Consider the following 22440-nt stretch of genomic DNA (forward strand, 5'->3'; position numbering starts at 1 on the left):
ACCTTGTAGGTCTTCTTGACTTTCAACCCAAATGGTATGCCATAGTATGTCTTTAGGGTTATCTTAAGAATGCTCCCACTTAAGGGATCAATACAGAGACCTCCCAGTGACTAAGCCAGTTAGCAGACACCCCATCCACTATACCACAGCCACCGAACCAGCTTTAAATTCCTGCGGCTAGAAAATAAAAAATATATAAGATGCTAGATCTTTAAGCTAGGAACATGTAACTCGTTTTAAGATTGATTTTTGTTTGGATGCATTTCTCAATTATTGCAACAATTATAATATTTTGAACACAATCATGTCAATATTATATTTACTAAAAATACATGGTTATCAAAAAAACTTAAAAAGCTTTTGCCAGTAAATTAGGTAGCACCTATAATCATATTATATATATATACATGAGTTCCTACAAAGATATTCCAAACTTATTGATAAAAATTTCCGTGTAAAAACTGTCAGTACTTATCTGGAGTAACCAAACTAACTTAATCATTAACATGATTTATGCTAACAAACTCACAACTTAGTATGAATTTAGTTCTTTTTGAATGCTCTGAGCTTTTATATATACATACTTACAGCTCAGAGTTCTTCCTTGTAACCCATTTTTTTTGTCAAAAAATTATGTCTCACATAAGTCTATAAAATCGAGTTTAATCAACACAATACATCGTTACAAACACAATACCTGTTATTACCGATATCAATATGCGAGTAAATTGTGGAGAAATTAGTTTATGTGGTTATTATTTTGGATTAAACTGCCACCCGGATTCTGGGCTGCGGACTTGACATGGAAAATGCCGTAAGCAGTTGCAACTCGCAGTAACCCAGAGGGTCAATAGCTTGCATGTATTTAGATTATTACAATCAGTAATATGTTATTATCTAATAACGTGAATATAGTTGAAATTTATACTGACATATTGAATGAGTATCCTTAACATTATCAATATTTTAATTTAAATCTCATTGACAATTTATCCGATGTTGGTTGTCCGAAAATATGTACATTTAAGTTATCACTTAAAAAGAAATTATGTACCCTTATCTTTTTTATCTCGCTTATTTCCACCCATTATGTTGTATTTTCTTCAACAAACCTAACTGTAGTTACTGAAAAATCATGTTGAAAACGGAAAAAATAAGAAACTTTTCATTTCAGCATTTCATGTTGTTGTTGTTCATTCATCTGAAAACTCTAGGCGCTCGCATCATGAAATAGCAAGCGTCTCAATTATTGTATTACTTCCGTGTGAATAATTTCATAGACAAAGAACACCTTTTACTGGATTTTTTCCCGTTTGACTGTCCAGAAACTTGCTTTTTGGTAATAATTACATAGATATACTTTATCGGTCCATCCTTTACTGATTCATACATTTGTTAATTGCATATGAATTATGACAAAATGTGCGTTTCTGCATAAATTGAGCCCTGGTCACATGTTTTTATGCAATCTTTGTCACATATTTTCGTGATGTTATGACAGCATTTTAATGAAATTCCATTAACAAAACAATGCAAACAAAACATATTGGAGCCTGGAAATTTGATTAATCTATCTCTTTTAGTTGCAATTATCAAAGTCCCAAGAATTGAAATGCTGGGAGTTGCAACTGATAAAGGCTTTTTTCATGTAAACTTCGTTATCACAATATCAGTAAACTGAGCAACTTAAACTATTTTCTGGCATAAATTAACACTACCTGATATGCTTTTCTTGTGTAATTATGATATTAATCCAACGTATCAAATACATATTAATCCAAAGTATCCAATACATCAACAGTTTATGAAAATGTGTTAGTGTTTGCAATAGACAACACCGAGTATTCCATATTAAAAAATGTGATTTCAATAAATATAACATACTTTATGACTTACAGCCTGGTTTCATAGAAAAGCGTTCCTGTGAAACACAACTTCTACAACTAATTGATGACCTAACATGAAATATGACATCTGGAAAACAAACTGATCTAATATTGCATGAGTTCAGCAAAGCGTTCGACAAAGTGAACCATCTTAAACTGCTTTTCAAATTACAGGAACATGGTGTAGATAAAGATACTCTCTCATGGATCAAATCATTCCTTATAGGTCGTACTCAACGTGTTGCTCTAGATGGAGAACTATCATCCAAGGTACCAGTTACATCTGGGGTACCGCAAGGGTCTGTGCTTGGTCCGTTACTTTTTCTTCTCTATATTATAAATGACTTACCTCAATATATTACTTCTCAGGTTCGCTTATTTGCAGATGACACTGCCGTATACCTAAAATCAACAATATGCATGACTGCCATACTCTACAAGAAGATCTAGATAAATTAATGAAATGGGAACATCTTTGGGACATGGAGTTCAACCCAAGCAAATGCCAAGTTTTAAACATAACCAGAAATAAATAAAAATGATCTTTTAATTACAGACTTCATGGACAAATATTAGAAACTGTTGACAATGCAAAATACTTAGGTGGGGACATTTCAAAAGACCTTTCCTAAAACACCCATATAAAAAAAATCCAACATTCGCCAGCTCGCATACAAGACCCTAGTTAGACCACAGGTTGAATATGCTTCTTAATATATCCGAAAGTTTTTGTTTTAAGTATTTCTCCACAAATGACATGCTAATTGATGTCCATTGTAACTGGTAATATTGTTTATGTTATGATAAATAAGGTAGATGAAACACAATTATAGACATCATGCAGGTTTTTTTATCTGATTTTGGGAAAGGGCCTGGTCTTTTTTGAGGGGAAACAAAAAATTGCACGAAATGCCGGGTTTTGGGGGAAAAATAAGGAAAGTCTTAAATAATCAATTTTACATATTTTCCTGTTTTTAAAACATATTCAAGCTAACAGAAAATTTATTTATTCAATATGTTTCTTTTGTCTACACTGGATCAGGTTAACTTATATAATTAAAGGTTTAAAAAAAAAAAAACAATTTTTTTATTATATATTGTTTTGGGGAAAACTTCTGTAAGAAGGGAAAAATACATCTTGGGGAAAGGGCTGAAATTCGGCATGTCTCAAAGAAGGAAAAAAAGCCCTGTCCTGTTTTCCTTTATTTACATGAACAAAAGACTTTATGAAGAAGCATTCAAGAACTACTATCTCTGTGCTATGCTTGCATCAAACCACTCAAAGTTCACACTGTGTTTGTGGCAAGTTAGACAGTTATTGGGCAAGATATTTTGCTAAGAAGCAAGTTCTTGTGGAGACTTCTGAACTAAGTTTTTTGCCTTTGTTTCTTTTTCGATGTTTTTGTTTTTTGTTCACAAGTTTCTTATTTTATTGTAGCAAATGCAGTGGAAATGACTTGTTGACTTATATTACACATCAGTTAAATGTGAAGTGAATATGGTCACTTAACAGCCATGTTTTCTTTTTAGCGTTGGTGTGGTTGAAGTGCACAGACTGTATTTCAAAGTCTTAAAGTGAAAAATCCTGAGTTCCAAGAGGACATTGGACCAGGGTCTCCTTTGCGGTAATCATACTCAAACCACGTCACTAAAGAGCTAGCCAAAGAGCAGAGCTGTTGACAGTGACTTTATTTCACTACAGTCACCACTGACTGCTTAATACAACAAATACATTGAATTTAGATACATGAATTAATTGCAGAAATGTCTGCAATACCTGCTGGTAAGACTCCCATCAGCTACCTGCAAGAGCTGTGTACAAAGCGTGGCATCACCCCTCAGTATGATCTCATTGCCAATGAAGGGGCTGTTCATGAACCCACCTTCATCATGCGGGTAACAGTTGGAGAAATCATGACCAGTGGCAAAGGTACTCTTGTGATAAGACGCCAGTGTGGGGTAGCGCTTATTGCCAATTAAACGGGTCTGATTTAAATTAGTTAACAATTAGGGGTTTATACTTGTTGTTATGTAAAAACTACTCCGTGCATTTCTGGAGATTGTGCAAAGGCCCTCAATATGCAATGTGATTCCTTTTTGTTTGTTTTCAATTTCATGTGTCTTACATTCATTTCTGAGTAACCTCATCCTCAAAGAGCATATAATTACAATGTTTGGATACCCTAGATTTGGTCATTAAAGGACATGGGAACCCCAGATTCAGAATTTCTGGCACGAACGCTCATGATAATGCACTTTTAGCGATACATGTATTAGAAATCTCCACCACTTAATTACCATCGGGTGCTATAGAGCAAGTGTAAATAAGTTTAAACTTAAACTTTATCATTTTTAAGGTTCAAGCAAGAAGAAGGCCAAGCACTCTGCAGCACAGCAGGCTCTCAACAGTATCCTGGGTCTCACCAACGGTCAGCCACCAGCAGCCGAGACCAATATCAACAGTGTGTACGTATCCCCCAGTATCTTGGCTTGAATCACATTTGGCAAACTGAGATTTTTAATTGACAGCTAGTTTGGCACACAGAGATTTTTCATTGACAACAAGTTTGTCATACAGAGAATTTTAATTACAGGTGATTTAGCAAATTTAGATTTTTAATTGTTATTTAGAAATATTTTCCATTTAGAATGCAATAAAAAAGTGCCATTCAAGAATCAGAAAGCTGATCTGAATCATAGTCATAAGTTTGATACATACCGGTACTATGTATAACTTGATGTTTCAGCATTTTTCCTCTAAATAAAGTTGCAACCGGTTAAGAGCACCATTGCTAATGGCACTATTATTCACTTTTAAAAAACAATCTCAAGTCACTGGACAAAACAAAGGGCTTATGTTTTGCACCAACAATAATCTAGTTAAGCTCAAATCAGAGATTTTAGGTCGCTGTGATTAAGTGGATATGGTGTCGGCCTATCGATCGGGAGGTCACGGTTTCGATCCCCACTGTAGGAGCATCTTTAAATTTCCCCCATAAACACCAAGTACTGGTTCTAGGCCCATGAAACTGACTGGAGAGTGTTTCAATTAAGCCTTCGGCTTTCTAAGCATTTGAGCTGAAATAAAAAGGTTTAAACTATTAAAGTAAGTCAGTGATTGTCTTGCAGGCCCACTAGCCCCTCCTCTGTTGAGGGTGAAGGCAACCCTGTAGGGGAGCTGCATGAGCTGACTCAGAAGAAGCTGATGAAGCCCCCTTTGTATGAGTTAAACTATTAAACTAAGTCAGTGATTGTCTTGCAGGCCCACTAGCCCCTCCTCAGTAGAGGGTGAAGGGAACCCTGTAGGGGAGCTGCATGAGCTGACTCAGAAGAAGCTGATGAAGCCCCCTCTGTATGAGTTTAACTATTAAACTAAGTCAGTGATTGTCTTGCAGGCCCAGTAGCCCCTCCTCAGTAGAGGGTGAAGGCAACCCTGTCGGGGAGCTGCAGGAGCTGACTCAGAAGAAGCTGATGAAGCCCCCTCTGTATGAGTTCACCAGTGAGCAAGGGCCACCACACGCCAGAGAGTTCATCTGCACGGTGAAACTGGGAAAAATCCAGGAAAAAGGTGCATAAATAGTTGAGTTGGGGAAGACTGGGCTTAATGCATGAGCTGAAAGTGTCATCCCAGATTAGCCTGTGCAGTTGGCACAAGCTTATCAGGGACAACACTTTCTGCTTTTTTATGTCCCCCACCACTATAGTGGGGAACATATTTTTTTGGCCCTGTCTGTTGGTCTGTTTGTTCGCCCAAACTTTAACATTTTGCCATAATTTTTGCAATATTGATGATTGCAACTTCATATTTGGCATGCATGTGTATCTCATGGAGCTGCACATTTTGAGTGGTGAAAAGTCACGGTCATCCTTCAAGGTCAAAGGTATAAAACAAATCAAAGCTGCGCAGAAGGGGACATAGTGTTTCTAACAAACACATTACTTGTTTTTTGTATATTGGAAGTCCCTGATTAGCTTGGAACGATTCTTATTGCACGTCCATTATTCCCAGTTTTCCAAGAGTGAGAGTCAGTTGTTGGTATTTACAGTTTCATTGATCATTCCTGAGGTTGTTTCTGGCAATTTTAGTGAAGCGCAACCAAATTTTCTTTACTACATGTTGTATCATGTAAAGCAGCATGTACAATGGGTATTCATAACATTTACAAAAATAAAAACATTAAAGACTACTAAAAAATACTAAGGTGAGTGAACTACGTATTCATGTTAACATAGTGTCGCCCAAAGACACCAAGAGTCTGTAAGATGTTTATGTTGGTAAACATTTACACAACAACTAAACCAGCTGCCTTCAGACTTTGGCCCTTAATTTTTTTTCATTCACAGTTTCTGTAGCTTTTTTTGTATGCACTACTTTTTACTCAATTAATTAACAGCTGCCTGCAGACATAGACATTTTAATGTAATCCCCATACACAGGTTCAGCACGTTCCAAGAAGGCGGCCAAGCGTATCGCTGCCAAGGCCATGTTGACCCACATCAAGGAGCTTGTGGAGGATGGAGGCAGTGCTGTCATTGAGGAAGAGGAGGAGGAGGACATACCTCTGGTACAAACATATAAGCAACGCTGTGGGATAACAGGGCTTAATAAAAGGGCGTAAAATGTCCCATATTAGCCTATGCAGTAAGCACAGGCTTGTGAGTTATGACAGTTCTGCTTAAAGTGGATTTTTGCTCAAAAGAGACTTCCTTTAAATGAAAAATAAAAACGAAAGTTGTCCGTGATTAGCCTGTGATTACTGGACAGTCTAAACTGGAACAACACTTTACACACATGCATTAAGCCATGTTTACCCAGAACGTGTCTTTTATAATTGCTTGTTTGAATTTTAAAATTGCATTGTTGGTTATGTTTACCCATGAAATGCAGATCCTTTTTGTGTCAACAATATTAAAAATGTCATTAAAATGACCTGTATGCTGGTACATGTGTAGACATAATAAAGTTCCATGGTATTGTACTTTTCCATCACATGTCTAAGTGTTGTGTACTCTCCATTAAATGTCCTATGGTTGTATTATTATCTTCCTGATGTCAAATGGTTGTGTAAATATGCTCCTGATGTCTAATGGTTGTGTAATAATACTCCTAATGTCCAATGGTTGTGTAATTATACTCCTGATGTATAATGGTTGTGTAATTATACTCCTGATGTCTAATGGTTGTGTAATTATACTCCTAATGTCCAATGGTTGTGTAATTATACTCCTGATGTCTAATGGTTGTGTAATTATACTCCTGATGTCTAATGGTTGTGTAATTATACTCCTAATGTCTAATGGTTGTGTAATTATACTCCTGATGTCTAATGGTTGTGTAATTATACTCCTGATGTCTAATGGTTGTGTTATTATACTCCTGATGTCTAATGGTTGTGTAATTATACTCCTAATGTCCAATGGTTGTGTAATTATACTCCTGATGTCTAATGGTTGTGTAATTATACTCCTGATGTCTAATGGTTGTGTAATTATACTCCTGATGTCTAATGGTTGTGTTATTATACTCCTGATGTCTAATGGTTGTGTAATTATACTCCTAATGTCTAATGGTTGTGTAATTATACTCCTGATGTCTAATGGTTGTGTAATTATGCTCCTGATGTCTAATGGTTGTGTAATTACACTCCTGATGTCTAATGGTTGTGTACTTTCTGTTCAGACAATCATGGTTGCGTACTTAACCGTTCAGATTTCCCATGGTTGTGTACTTTGCGTTGATATATGTCCAATGTTTGTATACTTATGCATCGAGATGACCAATGGTTATGTACTTTCCATTCAGATGTCCCATGGTATCATAATTTCCAATCATATATCCAATGGTTATGTACTTTTTGTTCACATATCACATAGTTGTGTACTCTCCTTTAGATGCACTCTGGCTGTGTACTCTTTCTTTAGATATCCAATATGTGTGTATTTTTATGACCCTGGTATGGTGGCATATATCAGTTGAACTGTCCGTCCGTCAGTCAGTCCGTCCGTCCGTCCGAAAACTTTAACATTTGCCATAACTTTTGCAATATTGAAGATAGCAACTTGATATTTGGCATGCATGTGTCTCTCATGAAGCTGCACATTGTGATTGGTGAAAGGTCAAGGTCATCTTTTAAGGTCAAAAGTAAAAAAATACAATCCAAGGGAAGTAATTCGCTTTAAAAGGGAGATAATTTCTAAACCTGCCAAATGATCTATTGAAATTTTATTTCAAAGCGGCGCAATAGGGGGCATTGTGTTTCTGATGAACACATCTATTGTTTGTTCCGATGTCCGATATGTGTGTACTTTCTGTTCAGATGTGCCTTTGTTCTTTACTTTCCGTTCTTTCACAGAGTGTAGAGCCTCTAATGGCCTCCTATACGGCTCTGAAGGAAGGGAAAGTCAAGGTGCCAGTCCTTACCACAAAACACAACAAAGAAATTCAGGTATTTCTCGGACATTCAGAACAAATTCTAGTAATCATACCTAAAATAATAAATCATAATTTGTTAAGTATGCTCACATTTTGACAGTCTGCAGTGATCGACTATCGTCTTACTTGCAAAGCATCATTTGTTGACTTTCGCATTGATACCATTGAAATTAAACTGTCTTTATTGTATTGAACGATTTAATGTATATACTAAGTTCTTTATACATTTCATTTTTTGTTCTTGTGCAAATATGGCATATATCTGTAGATACTTATTTTTTTCTTAAGATTGCTTATGGAATTTACCTGAATTTCTTTTGAATAACATATATTTCACATATATTTACCAGATTATTTTATATGATCAATGACAGACCCAAATATGCTGGTTACATTTTGGACAGCCCTCAATATCACATTCCAACAACCAAATACACTAGTTACATTATGGACAGCCTTCAATTGCACATTCCAACTACCAAATACACAAGTTACATTATGGACAGCCCTGAATGGCACATTCCGTCTACCGAACTCACTAGTTAAATTATGGTCCATTCCAAATACAAATACTCCTGTTAGGTTATTGACAGCCTCACAGGTTTTGTAATACACTGTGTTGTTGTCATGACCACAGAAATTCTACCTGAAGTAAAGCTATTCCATACATCATGCAGTAAACATAAACGTCTTTTGAAACCTGCATTTCACATTTAAAATACCTAATACACTAGTTACATTTTGGTCAGCCCTCACACATGTTGTAACATACAGTATTATTGTCCTCAACACAGAAATTCTAACAGACAGTTACATTATGGACAGCCCTCAAACATTATGTAACCCCAACTATTATTGTCCTCGCCACATCTACCAAACAGTAATACACTAGTAACATTGTGGACAGCCCTCACACATTTTGTAGTATAAACTAGTATTGCCCTAAGCACAGAAATTCTACCATACAGTTATAATACACTAGTTACGTTATGATCAATACTCAAACATTTAACACCCAGTATAATCGTCTTTTCCACAGAAGTTCTACCAGACACTGATAACATTATGGTCAGCCCAAACACACAATTTGTAATGCTCTATTTTATTGTCCACAGAAATTCTACCAGACTGTCATGAAGAAGAGCAGCAAGCAGCTGAAGAGCTTGCAGGGGAAGCCCCTGAATGCCCCGGCAACCAACTACTGTCAGATGCTGCAGGAGATTGCAGAGGTCCAGAGGTTTGAGGTCGTCTACACGGACATACCGGAGCTCAGTGCCTACGGTAAGTCAAGCCACTAAATGAAACATACCTTAGTGCAGTGCCTATGGTAAATCTAGCCACTATAGGAAACATAACAGAGCTCAGTGCCTACAGTAATTCTAGCCACTCTAGGAAACATACCAGAGCTCTGTGCCTATGGTAAGTATAGCCACTTTAGGAAACATACTTGAACTCAGTGCCTATGGTAAGTCAAGCCACTCTAAGAAACATACTTGAGCTCAGTGCCTACAGTAAGTCTAGCCACTTTAGGAAACATACCAGAGCTCAGTGCCTATGGTAAGTCTAGCCACTTTAGGCAACAAACTGGAGCTCAGTGCCTACGGTAAGTCTAGCCACTCTAGGCAACATACTGGAGCTCAGTGCCTACGGTAAGTCTAGCCACTCTAGGCAACATACTGGAGCTCAGTGCCAACGGTAAGTCTAGCCACTCTAGGCATCATACCTGAGCTCAGTGCCTACAGTAAGTCTTGCCACTCTAGGAAACATACTGGAGCTCAGTGCCTACAGTAAGTCTAGCCACTCTAGGCAACATACTGGAGCTCATTGCCTAAGGTTAGTCTAGCCACTTTAGGCAACATACTGGAGCTCAGTGCCTACGGTAAGTCTAGCCACTTTAGGCAACATACTGGAGCACAGTGCCTAAGGTTAGTCTAGCCACTTTAGGCAACATACTGGAGCTCAGTGCCTACAGTAAGTCTAGCCACTTTAGGCAACATACTGGAGCTCGGTGCATACGGTAAGTCTAGCCACTCTAGGCAACATACTGGAGCTCAGTGCCTACGGTAAGTCTAGCCACTCTAGGCAACATACTGGAGCTCAGTGCCTACTGTAAGTCTAGCCACTTTAGGCAACATACAGGAGCTCAGTGCCTATGGTAAGTCTAGCCACAATAGGCAGCATACTGGAGCTCAGTGCCTACGGTAAGTATAGCCACTCTAGGCAACATACTGGAGCTCAGTGCTTACGGTAAGTCTAGCCACTTTAGGCAACATAGTGGAGCTCAGTGTCTATGGTAAGTCTAGCCACTCTAGGCAACATACTGGAGCTCAGTGCCTACGGTAAGTCTAGCCACTCTAGGCAACAAACTGGAGCTCAGTGCCTACAGTATGTCTAGCCACTTTAGGCAACATACTGGAGCTCAGTGCCTACTGTAAGTCTAGCCACTCTAGGCAACATACTGGATCTCATTGCCTACAGTAAGTCTAGCCACTTTAGGCAACATACCAGAGCTCAGAGCCTACTGTAAGTCTAGACACTGTAGCAAACATACCAGAGCTCAGTGCCTACTGTAAGTCTAGCCACTCTAGGAAACATACCAGATCTCAGTGCCTATGGTAAGTCAAGCCACTTTAGGAAACATATTGGAGCTCAGTGCCTACAGTAAGTCTAGCCACTCTAGGAAACATACCAGATCTCAGTGCCTACAGTAAGTCAAACCACTCTAGGAAACATATTGGAACTCAGTGCCTACGGTAAGTCTAGCCACTCTAGGCAACATACTGGAGCTCAGTGCCTACGGTAAGTCTAGCCACTCTAGGCAACATACTGGATCTCAGTGCCTACGGTAAGTCTAGCCACTATAGGCAACATACTGGAGCTCAGTGCCTACGGTAAGTCTAGCCACTTTAGGCAACATACTGGAGCTCAGTGCCTACGGTAAGTCTAGCCACTCTAGGCAACATACTGGAGCTCAGTGCCTACGGTAAGTCTAGCCACTCTAGGCAACATACATGAGCTCAGTGCCAACGGTAAGTCTAGCCACTCTAGGCAACATACCTGAGCTCAGTGCCTACAGTAAGTCTTGCCACTCTAGGAAACATACTGGAGCTCAGTGTCTACAGTAAGTCTAGCCACTCTAGGCAACGTACTGGAGCTCAGTGCCTAAGGTTAGTCTAGCCACTTTAGGCAACATACTGGAGCTCAGTGCCTACGGTTAGTCTAGCCACTTTAGGCAACATACTGGAGCACAGTGCCTAAGGTTAGTCTAGCCACTTTAGGCAACATACTGGAGCTCAGTGCCTACAGTAAGTCTAGCCACTTTAGGCAACATACTGGAGGTCGGTGCATACGGTAAGTCTAGCCACTCTAGGCAACATACTGGAGCTCAGCGCCTATGGTAAGTCTAGCCACTTTAGGCAACATACTTGAGCTCAGTGCCTACAGTAAGTCTAGCCACTCTTGGCAACATACTGGAGCTCAGTGCCTACGGTAAGTCTAGCCACTCTAGGCAACATACTGGAGCTCAGTGCCTACGGTAAGTCTAGCCACATTAGGCAACATACTGGAGCTCAGTGCCTACAGTAAGTCTAGCAACTTTAGGCAGCATACTGGAGCTCAGTGCCTATGTTAAGTCTAGCCACTATAGGCAGCATACTGGAGCTCAGTGCCTACGGTAAGTATAGCCACTCTAGGCAACATACTGGAGCTCAGTGCCTACGGTAAGTCTAGCCACTTTAGGCAACATAGTGGAGCTCAGTGTCTATGGTAAGTCCTCCCTACCCCCCCCCCCCCCCCCAAAAAAAAAAAATGGATGGCTTACGTTTTACTGTCAAGCACTCGAATACTCGAGCGCGCTGTCCTCTGAAACTGAATGATAAATGATTAAGTTACAGACCAGGAAAGCGGCATTTAAACCTTTAACTGCAAAATAACATCTTTACGTTTGTTTAAGGGAAAGATAAATGTTACAAAAAACATGCTATATCCTCATTGTTTGTCATGTGTGGTAATTTTTTTTAATTGCATGGCGAATGTCACAATTAAAGTCATAAAAACTGTTTTTCTGCCCAATTTTGACCTTTGACCTCTTAGTGTGACCTTTACTTTGAAATAGGGAGATAGCTGATACATGTCGGCTCTTTATGCTGGCAATTAGTGGTAAGTTATTTTAGAATTGCATGATGAATGTCTTACATCTTCTATTCAGACTAGGTTTAGAAACAAATCAAGAATTGAAAGCTACAATGATTCAAAGAGATGTATTTTCAAACACTGACATTTAAACGATTTTACAAAAGTGAGAATTCTGAGGAAATTTAAACCTGAAAAATTAATTTCTATAAACTTAATCCAGCACATTTCAAGGCTTTCTTTTGATTGATATCACACCCCACCATCACTTATAATTACTCATGAACACATGGGTAATACATTATGGTAAACTACTCTTATACTTGCTCTTTTATTCAGATTTGTTATTTTTACACAAGGTTAATCCTGTAAAATCTACTGTCTAGAAATTATAACTATATACATGTACTAGCAACATTTGAGGGTTGGTCTAGGATTGTGCATTGTTATAGATCTATCATTATGAAACTTATAAAAAGTGAAATAATTTCTTCTGAAAATTATATATATCTCAGTATATGTTTATATCAAAACATTGCACATATAAGATTTGAATACGGGAATAGCTTACCGTATACTTTCGCTTATAAGATGCTTCTTATTAGCAAAAGTATACTGTAAGTGTTGATTTCAGGATGGAAAATTGTTACTATTATTGGTTTATTGACAAAGAAAACACAGGGTATCAAAATATTATTTGACATTAGAAACCAGACCAGTTATATCACTCGGAGTGGAGGCATGTATTTCTTTGCACATGCAATTGCACTCACACACATAGACAAGGGAAACAGGATCTACATTTTGTCATGTGTACTAACAACAACCACAAACAGATTATATCTCAGCTGAAAGAATGGCTAATAATGTTGACTCAAATGTTCCTAAATAGTTAACAGTAGAGAAAACAGACAGGACCATAAATTACATCCAAGAATGTGCCAAGACCACATAATCTAATTAAAACAAGACAATTGCCAAGCAATATAGTCCCCTACCGGCTCCACCATTGTCAGAAATTCCACCGTTGTCAGAATTGTTGTTGTTGGCATAGCAACCAGATTTTTTTACATAGAAACAAAATGAAATGACGTGCATAATGTCCATATTGACATCTATCCATGTTTTAAGTTTCATGAAAAAATATTAAGAACTTTAAAAGTTATCGCAGGATCCAGAAAACCACCATTTTCAGCCGTGTTTCTAGTCTATTTGTTGCCAAAGCAACCAGAATTTTTGACGTAGGAACCAAAATGAAATGACGTGCATAATGTCCATATTGCCATCTATCAATGTTTCAAGTTTCATGAAAAAATATTAAGAACTTTTAAAGTTACCGCAGGATCCAGAAAAGTGTGACTGACTGACAGACTGACTGACAGACGGAGCGCAAACCATAAGTCCCCTCTGGTGAAACCGGTAGGGGACAATAAATCACTCAACAGTCATTGCACTTTCTTTTCGCAAACATCATAGGCTCATTGCTGGTTCAAGTCTTACTAGGGCACTATAACAAGGGGAAAATGAAGTGTCAGAAACTGAGCCTTGGATTTACCTGTAAACACCAGCATGTCATGAAGATGACAAGTAAATATGTTGTTTCATGTATTTGTCTCGCAACTCATGATGGCATTATGGTCGAGGCTATCTGAAAGAGCCCAGGGGGACATGTTAATTAATGGCAATATTTAAACAATAGGCAATGATACAAGTTTAAAAGTCGGGCCAGTAATGTCCCCTGAGGATGAGAATGGGGGAGGCTATATTGGAAATAATGGCTAATTTCATAGATCATAATATTTCACCCACTAAGATAATATATTTATTACCTCAATACTTCCTGTGACAGCTATATTTATCACTTAGTCATCAACTGTGTGATATGATCTAAATTACTTTATTAACTACCAGTATAATGAACTTTCTACTAGAAGGTAAATATGGGAAAATACCAAAACTTAACATCAGATGAGGTTATTTATGATCCAGAGACATAAGTGTAGTCATTAGTACAAATGTTTCAGAGGATATGTTTTTAGTTTTTCTCACGATGGCATGTATCCCTAATGACACTTCAAAATGCACCTAACCACAGAATGCCTTAATCATTATGCCGGAAAAAACATTTAATGATGATCATCATTTTTGCTTCAGAATAATAAATTATTTGGTGGTGATCCACATTATCATTGAAAAAAGGATTTTTTCAAACACTTATTTTGTTTGTAAAGTTTTACAGGGAATTGCAATATTATTGTTTAACAAGCAGAAATAGCTGTAGCATGCGAAAATGGGTGTTATTCCATATGCAGCAAGTTTGCCTACAGACCAGTCTGCGTGGATGCGCAGGCTGGTCTGGAGCTAGTGCTAGCCACATATGGAATAAGATCCATCATTTTTGCATGATGCTGCTCATATATCATATATATAGGTTTTGGGGCCAGAATGTGCAATTAATACTGGTAAAACACTTACATTGTTGTTTTAGCTTACGTTAAATGACGAGAACGTAAACTGACAGCAATAATATGATTGCAATACTGTTGATAAAAAAGAAAAAAAATCCGTAAACAAACAAAAATAAATGACCAGCGCGTGTGAGTGTCTTGTAGCATGGGCAGTCGTAGATGCCGGTGGTGGGCGTCTTGCGGTTGGCCTCAGGTTTGAGCCACGGCACAGGCAGGTCAGTGTAGAGCTCCTTCGGCCGCGACTCTGTGAGCTGGTGGTGCACGTGGTCCCAGCGCGCCCCCTCCACGAACAGGCCCATGATGTAGCAGCCGTCATTGGGACCTTCCTTCAGCTCCTCTGCCTTCTCACGCATCACCTGCAATGGGGGAGGTTTAGCTTACAGGATATAATATAAATAAATGCATGTGCATGAAGTGTTGTTCCAGATTAGCATTTGCAGTCTGCACAGTCTTATCAGAGATAACACTTTCCTCTTTCATGGAATTTTTTGTTTATAGGAAGTCTTGTATGAATTCAATCCAAATCAGGCAGGAAGTGTCATCCCTGATTAGCCTCCGTGAACTGCACATGCTAATCTAGGACTACACTTACCCACATGCATGAAGCCCTGTTTTCCCAGAATGTGGCTTCCTATCAACAATGAACACATTCATCGTTTTAAAAATTCAAACATAAAAAAGTGCAAAAAGAAGCCCAGTCTTGCTTGTCATACAGTAAAATGTCCAAAACTACAATTAAGACTACAATAGAATGTTAGATGATTTCACATCTTAATTGTTTATTGGCAAAAATAGATAGTTTGTCATTATGATGTGTGGCCATTTAATAACTTAAGCCTACTCCCGCATGGTTAACTTCCAACTCATCTTAACTATAAACAAAAGTTCAAATAAATATAAATCAAACATGATTTATTTACAGTAGACTCTGCCAATACCGGACTCTCTGAATACCGGAACTCTTCCGATTCCGGACGGTCGGGCCAGTCCCGTATTTTCTCCTTCTATTTCTTTGTTAAAAAATGTTGAATAAACCGAACTCTCTAAAAACCGGAAACCGGACGGGTATCTCCGTAAATTTGGTCATTTTCAACGTAAAATACATTGAGTATACCGGACGGTCTAAATTCTTAAGATGTCTGAGGCGTGAAAATAACAAAACCTAGTCAGCACAGCGAGTGCGGTGTCACACATTTTGCTCGCGCAATTATCGATAATCGGATTAAACATACCATAAAGGTGTCCAGTCGTTACCGCGCTATAGGAGTCCAATTAAGTAATGTAAAACAAACTGTGAATGTCTATAATAGACGTACGGTAACACCAAAAAGCGATTGACTCGATCGTTTTATTTATTATTTATAATCGCCTATGATAAACAATTTAATTAAAAAATTAATGCATGCCGTTGCGACGATCACTTTCTTGTGATCTTCTCGGTTATTTTAAAAGATCTTATAGCCTTGCTTTTAACATAAAGGAGAAATGTGATTTCAAGCAAAGAGTGATCTTGGACTTTTTTCGTGAAATCGTAAACTTCAAGAATTAGTAGGTTTTGAGATTATGAATATCTTAAAAGATATCTTTAAAAATAATTATGACGCTGTTTTTTGCGTGTGTGTATGTTTTATGATAATAAATCGTGTATCTACAACAATCTTATTTGTGTCGTCATTCGCCTACATGACAAATGCCACGTACAACACATTTTTAAGAATGCAATTAACATCATCAGTACCTGCGTAGAGTTATCACATGGTACATGTAAATATATATGGTTTGTTTTATTTTTATGTGATTCTGTACACAATGCATACCATGTATATGTCGGCAATATGCAAACTCTTGGTAAACCGGAACTCTCTGAAAACCGGACGATCAGGCCGGTCCCGAGACCGTCCGGTTTACAGAGAGTCTACTGTATTATAAAATACATACAGAACAGATAAACCATGGATCTGTTTAAGGTGAATATAACACTAACGTTATTTTCTTGATATATATATATATGAAAACATCTATTTACATAGTGTTGTTGAAAACCTTTCTCAGTTGGGGGATGAGGGTTACGGCTGGGTTTAAGGTTAAAAGTTGAACCAGTTTAAAGCTTGTTTTAGTGCAAATTATAGAATAAATTGGGTAATTTGTCATGCAGAATATTATTTTATGATGTTTAGTTTCGAAGATTGGAACAATTATTAGAATATTCAAAAACTGGCTGGACCAACACAGTCACTTTTTTCTCCCTGGCCTGATCAGGTTGTAAAGTAAGGTGTGAAGACAATAAATATTCATGAAACGGTCATTCAGATTATGAATATTTCATGCAAATCTCACCAGATTGCCCATATTATGTTCTGACAATAACACACAGTAAACTTTATTGCATTTTTTCTTGCCATTTTAGAGATTAAGACCCTAAAAATATATTTTAAAACAGAATTATAAAGCTAATAAATAAATAAACACTAAAGTCCAGCCTGACAAGGTGGTCACCGGAGTCAAGTGTTTAACATACGTAAGCAGTCAGTTTATATCCCCCCCATACACAAATATTACACCTCATTAAGGTCCCCCCATGCACATTCAACCAGCAGTCAGTAAAGCTTGATTGGTCATTTTCTGCTCAGTACTATTTTATGTTCCCCAGGTAAATTTAAGAAAACTTAAACGTACCCCATTTAAGGAAAACATACGTTAACGTAACCGGGAATTTAAAAGCTAAATTGGTTGTTGTCAGCTAATTTTTTCTTAATTATGTTCATATTTATGCCCCCCTTCAAAGAAGAGGGGGTATATTGTTTTGCACATGTCGGTATATTGATCATGACTGGCAGATGACCCCTATTGATTTTGAGGTTAAAGGTCAAGGTTCCAGTGACTCGTTCTTGGATGCAGTTTAGGACCACATTTGCAGATTATATTATGTACTGGTGTTGTGGGGTCTACCAGGGCTAGCGCTGTCCCAAATTTTTTTTGAGCCAACCAGTTTTTTGTTTTTCGGTGCGAAAACTGGTTTGGAAATAATTATATATGCATGTACTATCAATTTGTTATGCCCCCTTTTGAAGAAGAGGGGGTATATTGTTTTGCACATGTCGGTCTGTCTGTCGGTCCGTCCACCAGATTGTTTCCGGATGATAACTCAAGAACGCCTAGGCCTAGGATAATGAAACTTCATAGGTGTATTGATCATGAATGACAGGTGACCCCTATTGATTGTCAGGTCACTAGGTCAAAGGTCAAGGTCACAGTGACTCGAAACAGTAAAACGGTTTCCAGATGATAACTCAAAAATGCTTATGCCTAGGTTCATGAAACTTCATAGGTACATTGATCATGACTGGCAGACGACCCCTATTGATTTTCAGGTCACTAGGTCAAAGGTCAAGGTCACAGTGACTCGAAATAGACAATTGGTTTCCGGATGAAAACTCAACAATACTAACGCCTAGGATCATGAAACTTTATAGGTACATTCATCATGACTGGCAGATGACCCCTATTGATTTTCAGGTCACTAGGTCAAAGGTCAAGGTCACAGTGACTTAAAACAGTAAAATGGTTTCCGGATGATAACTCAAGAATGCTTACGCCTAGGATCATGAAACTTCATAGGGACATAGATCGTGACTGGCAGATGACCCCTATTGATTTTCAGATTACTAGGTCAAAGGTCAAGGTCACAGTGACTCGAAAGAGTAAAATGGTTTCCGGATGATAACTCAAGAATGCTTACGCCTAGGATCATGAAACTTCATAGGTACATTGATCATGACTGGCAGATGACCCCTATTGATTTTCAGGTCACTAGGTCAAAGGTCAAGGTCACAGTGACAAAAAACGTAATCACACAATGGCTGCCACTTCAACTGACAGCCCATATGGGGGGCATGCCTGTTTTACAAACAGCCCTTGTTTGTTATAAAAATTGAGAAGTGTTGTAGTATTTGTTTGTAATTATAAGAGTTGAACAGTACTATAGTTATGAGATGCATTAATCCGAATTCAGTAGTATTGTAGGATTGGTATGTAATTATGTCCCCCACCACTATAGTGGGGGACATATTGTTTTTGCCCTGTCTGTTGGTTGGTTTGTTGGTCTGTTGGTTGGTTTGCGCCAACTTTAACATTTGCAATAACTTTTGCAATATTGAAGATAGCAACTTCATATTTGGCATGCATATGTATCTCATGGAGCTGCACATTTTGAGTGGCGAAAGGTCAAGGTCATCCTTCAAGGTCAAAGGTCAGATATATGGGGACATAGTGTTTCACAAACACATTGCTTGTTTTAAAGATTGGTTTGTAATTAGAAGGATGGAATAGGAATGAGGATTGAGTTGTCATTATAAAACTGAAGATTATTTTTCTGTGTTTCCTTAGTGCTTGAAGTGTTAAGATTTTTTTTCAGCCCCATTTGCATTTAATGCTAATGGTGTGATCATATATCATTGCTGGGTTTACTGGCTTGTGCACATTTTAATTTATATCATTATGTGATGATCATTCAATGATGTCCATAGTGGGGAAACTTTAAGCTGAGTTCTGAGAATACTAGGCTTAATGTTTGTGTGGTGTTGTCTCAGATTAGCCTGTACAGTGATGACGCTATTTTGCCTTTTATGGGATTTTGGGTTTTTAACGGTAGTCTCTTCTGAACAAAAATCCAATCAAGGCCGAAAGTGTTGTTCCTGATTAGCCTGTGTGGATGACAAGGCTAATTCTGGACAACACTTTCGGCTTATGCATTAAGACCAGTTTTCCCAACAGGAGATTCCTTTTTATTTCCAGGCATGCACCAGTGTCTGATCCAGCTGTCAACTCTGCCTGTGGCAGTGTGTCACGGAACGGGGCCCACAGTGGACGAGGCTCATGCTAATGCAGCCCATCATTCACTGCAGTACCTGAAATTGATGACAAAGGCGTAACCATAGCCACCAGGATGCCTCATAGCCTCACGCTGACAAATAGCACGGATAGGAAGTGAATTGATCATAAACGACCTTATCCCCACCCACCCATCCCCCATGTATTGCTTACACAAAATGTATTAGCAATTGTTGCGCTTATTTTTGCGGGTTTTTTTTTTGCTCCAAATCTGTACAGCCATTTTTTTCACAAAATTTGCAAGATTTTTTCCTTTGCCAAGAAAAATATCTTGATTTTTGTTTCTGTCAAGTTCAAAAGAGAGCATTTGTGAGAATTCTTTATTCATTCAATTTTGTTTGTGTTTTAATCCATTAAAGATATTTTTAATTGCCCCCTAACAAAGGGGTTTAACTGATCAAATTGTCAATTTTTATAACATCTACCTTAAATGTGCAATTATTTATATGAATCTATTAAAAATGTATTATCAAATAGCAGCTTTTATTGCACCTAAGATTAAATTAGAATACTAATAATCATGTTCGCAATCAACCAAAATTGAAATAGTTTTTCTCACTCTTCAGGATATTGTTCCTTTCCTCTACCATTTCATTTACTGATTTTGAACTCTTTCAGTGCTGGAACCGAATTTTGAAGGCCTTTGCAAACAGTTTGGATCCAGATGCGACGCCACAGAACGTGGCGTCTCATCAGGATCCAAACTGTTTGCTATTCTGATAGTATTCTTTGAAAAAAATTGAAGAAAATGCTAATTTTAGAAATTCAGGAGACGACATTTTAGCAGACAACAAATTTCCCAGCATGCAAAGGGTTAAAGACCATGCAAGTTGATCCAAGAATATTACATTTTTATGCTTTTGTAAGGGACCATTATTTATTAATAAAAGAGACATACTAAGGTAAACTCGATGCTTTATTGGCAAGTATTTAAGCCACATTACTTACATTATATTTCCTTTACAAAAATATGAATAAACAGTACATGGCTGATAATGGAACAAGTATGGTACTGTTATGAATTGCTTCAACTGCATTTTCAGTCCATAAATATTTACTTCCACATTATTTGTACTGTAACATTGTATGATACAATCTAGTAATAGATATTTGCAGATCACATTTCAATATTTCACCGCATTAATGTATGTGGGTTTTTTTACATTCTAGAATGTTTTCAGTTCACATGTCAATATTTTATGTTCATTAATGATTGCAGTTCAAAGGTCAATAATTGACCTTGACCCAGAATCTCGTGTCTAAGGTCAAGTCGGGTCCTATGCGTTTCTTCTGGCACGGTATATAGTGTATTCATTATGTTGGGTTATTTATAAATTAAGGAAATAATGATGCATTTTGCTGGAAAATGTTATGTCAATAATTATTTTTAATAAGAATGTTTCATCAATACTTTACCCATTTAATACACTTTCAGTTCTAAGCTATGATATTTCTACAGTGTTTAGTTAGTAACAGGTTGGTGTTTTTGTGCCTAGCTATTTATTACTATTCAGAAATCATTGGATTTTTCGAATGGGTAGATTATTGTTATAACATGTTCAATTAAAAGCATGTTGTGTTATTAAGCCAAAACTTTGATGGGAGCACAGACGTGAAAGTCAAATTAGTTTTGGGAAAACATTGAAATTATATTAAAATGAGAAAATCGATTTTTAAATAAATAGTTTTTATGCTGTAATTTGTGGACAAACAATATATGATGTATTTGCGGACATACTTCTTTCAAATGCTACAATAATAAAAGTATAACCAGTAATGCTGGTAGTAAAATGTTGCAAGTGACATTGGAGTAAATGTCATCAGTATAAATACCCCACATAATCGATATAGAATGCACTGTGGTCAAATGAGTCTTCCTATTTGTTCGACAGTGAGGCTATTTTATGTCCTGGGTGGGCTAGACATAATTAATTATTTGTATTTTATGAAATAGTTTGTGTCATTTGTGCTAATATAGCTTTGTTAAGATTATGTTGTCTTTTTAAATTTATTGTATTTTTCATAATGCGCTGAATTTTGTATTGTATCTGTACATTTAAGTTGAATATAATAAATTTCACACTGGTGTGTACAATTGGTGTTCATTTTTTCTATAATTGAGCCATGCTCCGTGAAAAGGGGGTTAAGTGCATGTGCAATAAGTGTCGTCCCAGATTAGCCTGTGCAGTCTGCACAGGCTAATCTGGGACGACACTTTCCATCTAAACTGGATTTTTGCTAAGAAGAGACTATTGAAACGAAAAATATCATAAATGCGGAAAGTGTCGTCCCTGATTAGCTTGTGCAGACTGCACAGGCTTATCTGGGGTGACACTTTACGCACATGCATTTAATCCTCTTTTCACAGAGCATGGCCCAATTTCATTATTTGCAGAATTGTAATGATTACCCTTATCCCATGGTCATAAGTGCATAAACTACAGATAGCCCACAAATAGTCTTGTGGGCTTTACCTATCTAGAAATGTACATGTCTTTAGTACAAGTGGATATTGACTTGGGCATAGGTTCTTAGTTTATGCAAACAGTATATGACAAAGATAAACCAAAGCTCAGATAAAACGACTCTATTTAAGTTAATTCAATACATTCCTTTGCATACGTTGTTTCTT

At 37.6% G+C, this 22440-nt stretch overlaps 3 protein-coding genes across 5 annotated transcripts in view; 1 reads left to right on the top strand and 2 right to left on the bottom strand.

Annotated features, from left to right (window-relative positions):
* The window catches only part of LOC127855041 (general transcription and DNA repair factor IIH helicase subunit XPB-like), a 42865-nt gene extending 41643 nt beyond the window's left edge, over positions 1–1222 (bottom strand). Inside the window, exon 1 of one of the 2 annotated variants that reach the window (XM_052390379.1) lies at positions 1055–1222. In XM_052390379.1, the coding sequence (XP_052246339.1) occupies positions 1055–1088 (34 nt within the window). In that variant the 5' untranslated portion in view covers positions 1089–1222. The remainder of the gene's footprint in view (positions 1–1054) is intronic. The other variant, XM_052390380.1, reaches the window with a different exon arrangement.
* Positions 1201–21903, top strand: LOC127855042 (RISC-loading complex subunit tarbp2-like). 2 transcript variants are annotated; one of them, XM_052390381.1, is made up of 8 exons: positions 1201–1339; positions 3649–3816; positions 4244–4352; positions 5282–5454; positions 6324–6451; positions 8240–8332; positions 9435–9600; positions 19713–21903. In XM_052390381.1, the coding sequence occupies exons 2-8, from the start codon at positions 3651–3653 to the stop codon at positions 19847–19849; spliced, it is 972 nt and encodes a 323-aa protein (XP_052246341.1). In that variant the 5' UTR covers positions 1201–1339; positions 3649–3650; the 3' UTR covers positions 19850–21903. The 2 variants fall into 2 exon arrangements, with proteins under 2 accessions (XP_052246341.1, XP_052246342.1); XM_052390382.1 differs by lacking the exon at positions 8240–8332.
* On the bottom strand, positions 13420–15277 carry LOC127855043 (dynein axonemal heavy chain 1-like). The gene is made up of 2 exons (XM_052390383.1): positions 15040–15277; positions 13420–14098 (listed from the first exon to the last, which is right to left on the bottom strand). The coding sequence occupies exons 1-2, from the start codon at positions 15269–15271 to the stop codon at positions 14052–14054; spliced, it is 279 nt and encodes a 92-aa protein (XP_052246343.1). The 5' UTR covers positions 15272–15277; the 3' UTR covers positions 13420–14051.
* Positions 21904–22440: the final 537 nt, after the last annotated feature.

Source organism: Dreissena polymorpha, chromosome 13, assembly GCF_020536995.1.
Source record: "Dreissena polymorpha isolate Duluth1 chromosome 13, UMN_Dpol_1.0, whole genome shotgun sequence".
NCBI classification, from domain to species: domain Eukaryota; kingdom Metazoa; phylum Mollusca; class Bivalvia; order Myida; family Dreissenidae; genus Dreissena; species Dreissena polymorpha.

Bases quoted from the DNA above. Each gene is read 5' to 3' on its own strand.
- LOC127855042 (XM_052390381.1), top strand. From the start codon at position 3,651: ATGTCTGCAATACCTGCTGGTAAGACTCCCATCAGCTACCTGCAAGAG. The intron at 4,353-5,281 runs GTACGTATCCCC...ATTGTCTTGCAG, and splicing joins GAGACCAATATCAACAGTGT to GCCCAGTAGCCCCTCCTCAG. The intron at 9,601-19,712 runs GTAAGTCAAGCC...TTTTATTTCCAG, and splicing joins ACCGGAGCTCAGTGCCTACG to GCATGCACCAGTGTCTGATC.
- LOC127855043 (XM_052390383.1), bottom strand. From the start codon at position 15,271: ATGCGTGAGAAGGCAGAGGAGCTGAAGGAAGGTCCCAATGACGGCTGC. The intron at 14,099-15,039 runs GTCATTTATTTT...GGGCTCTTTCAG, and splicing joins CAAGACACTCACACGCGCTG to ATAGCCTCGACCATAATGCC.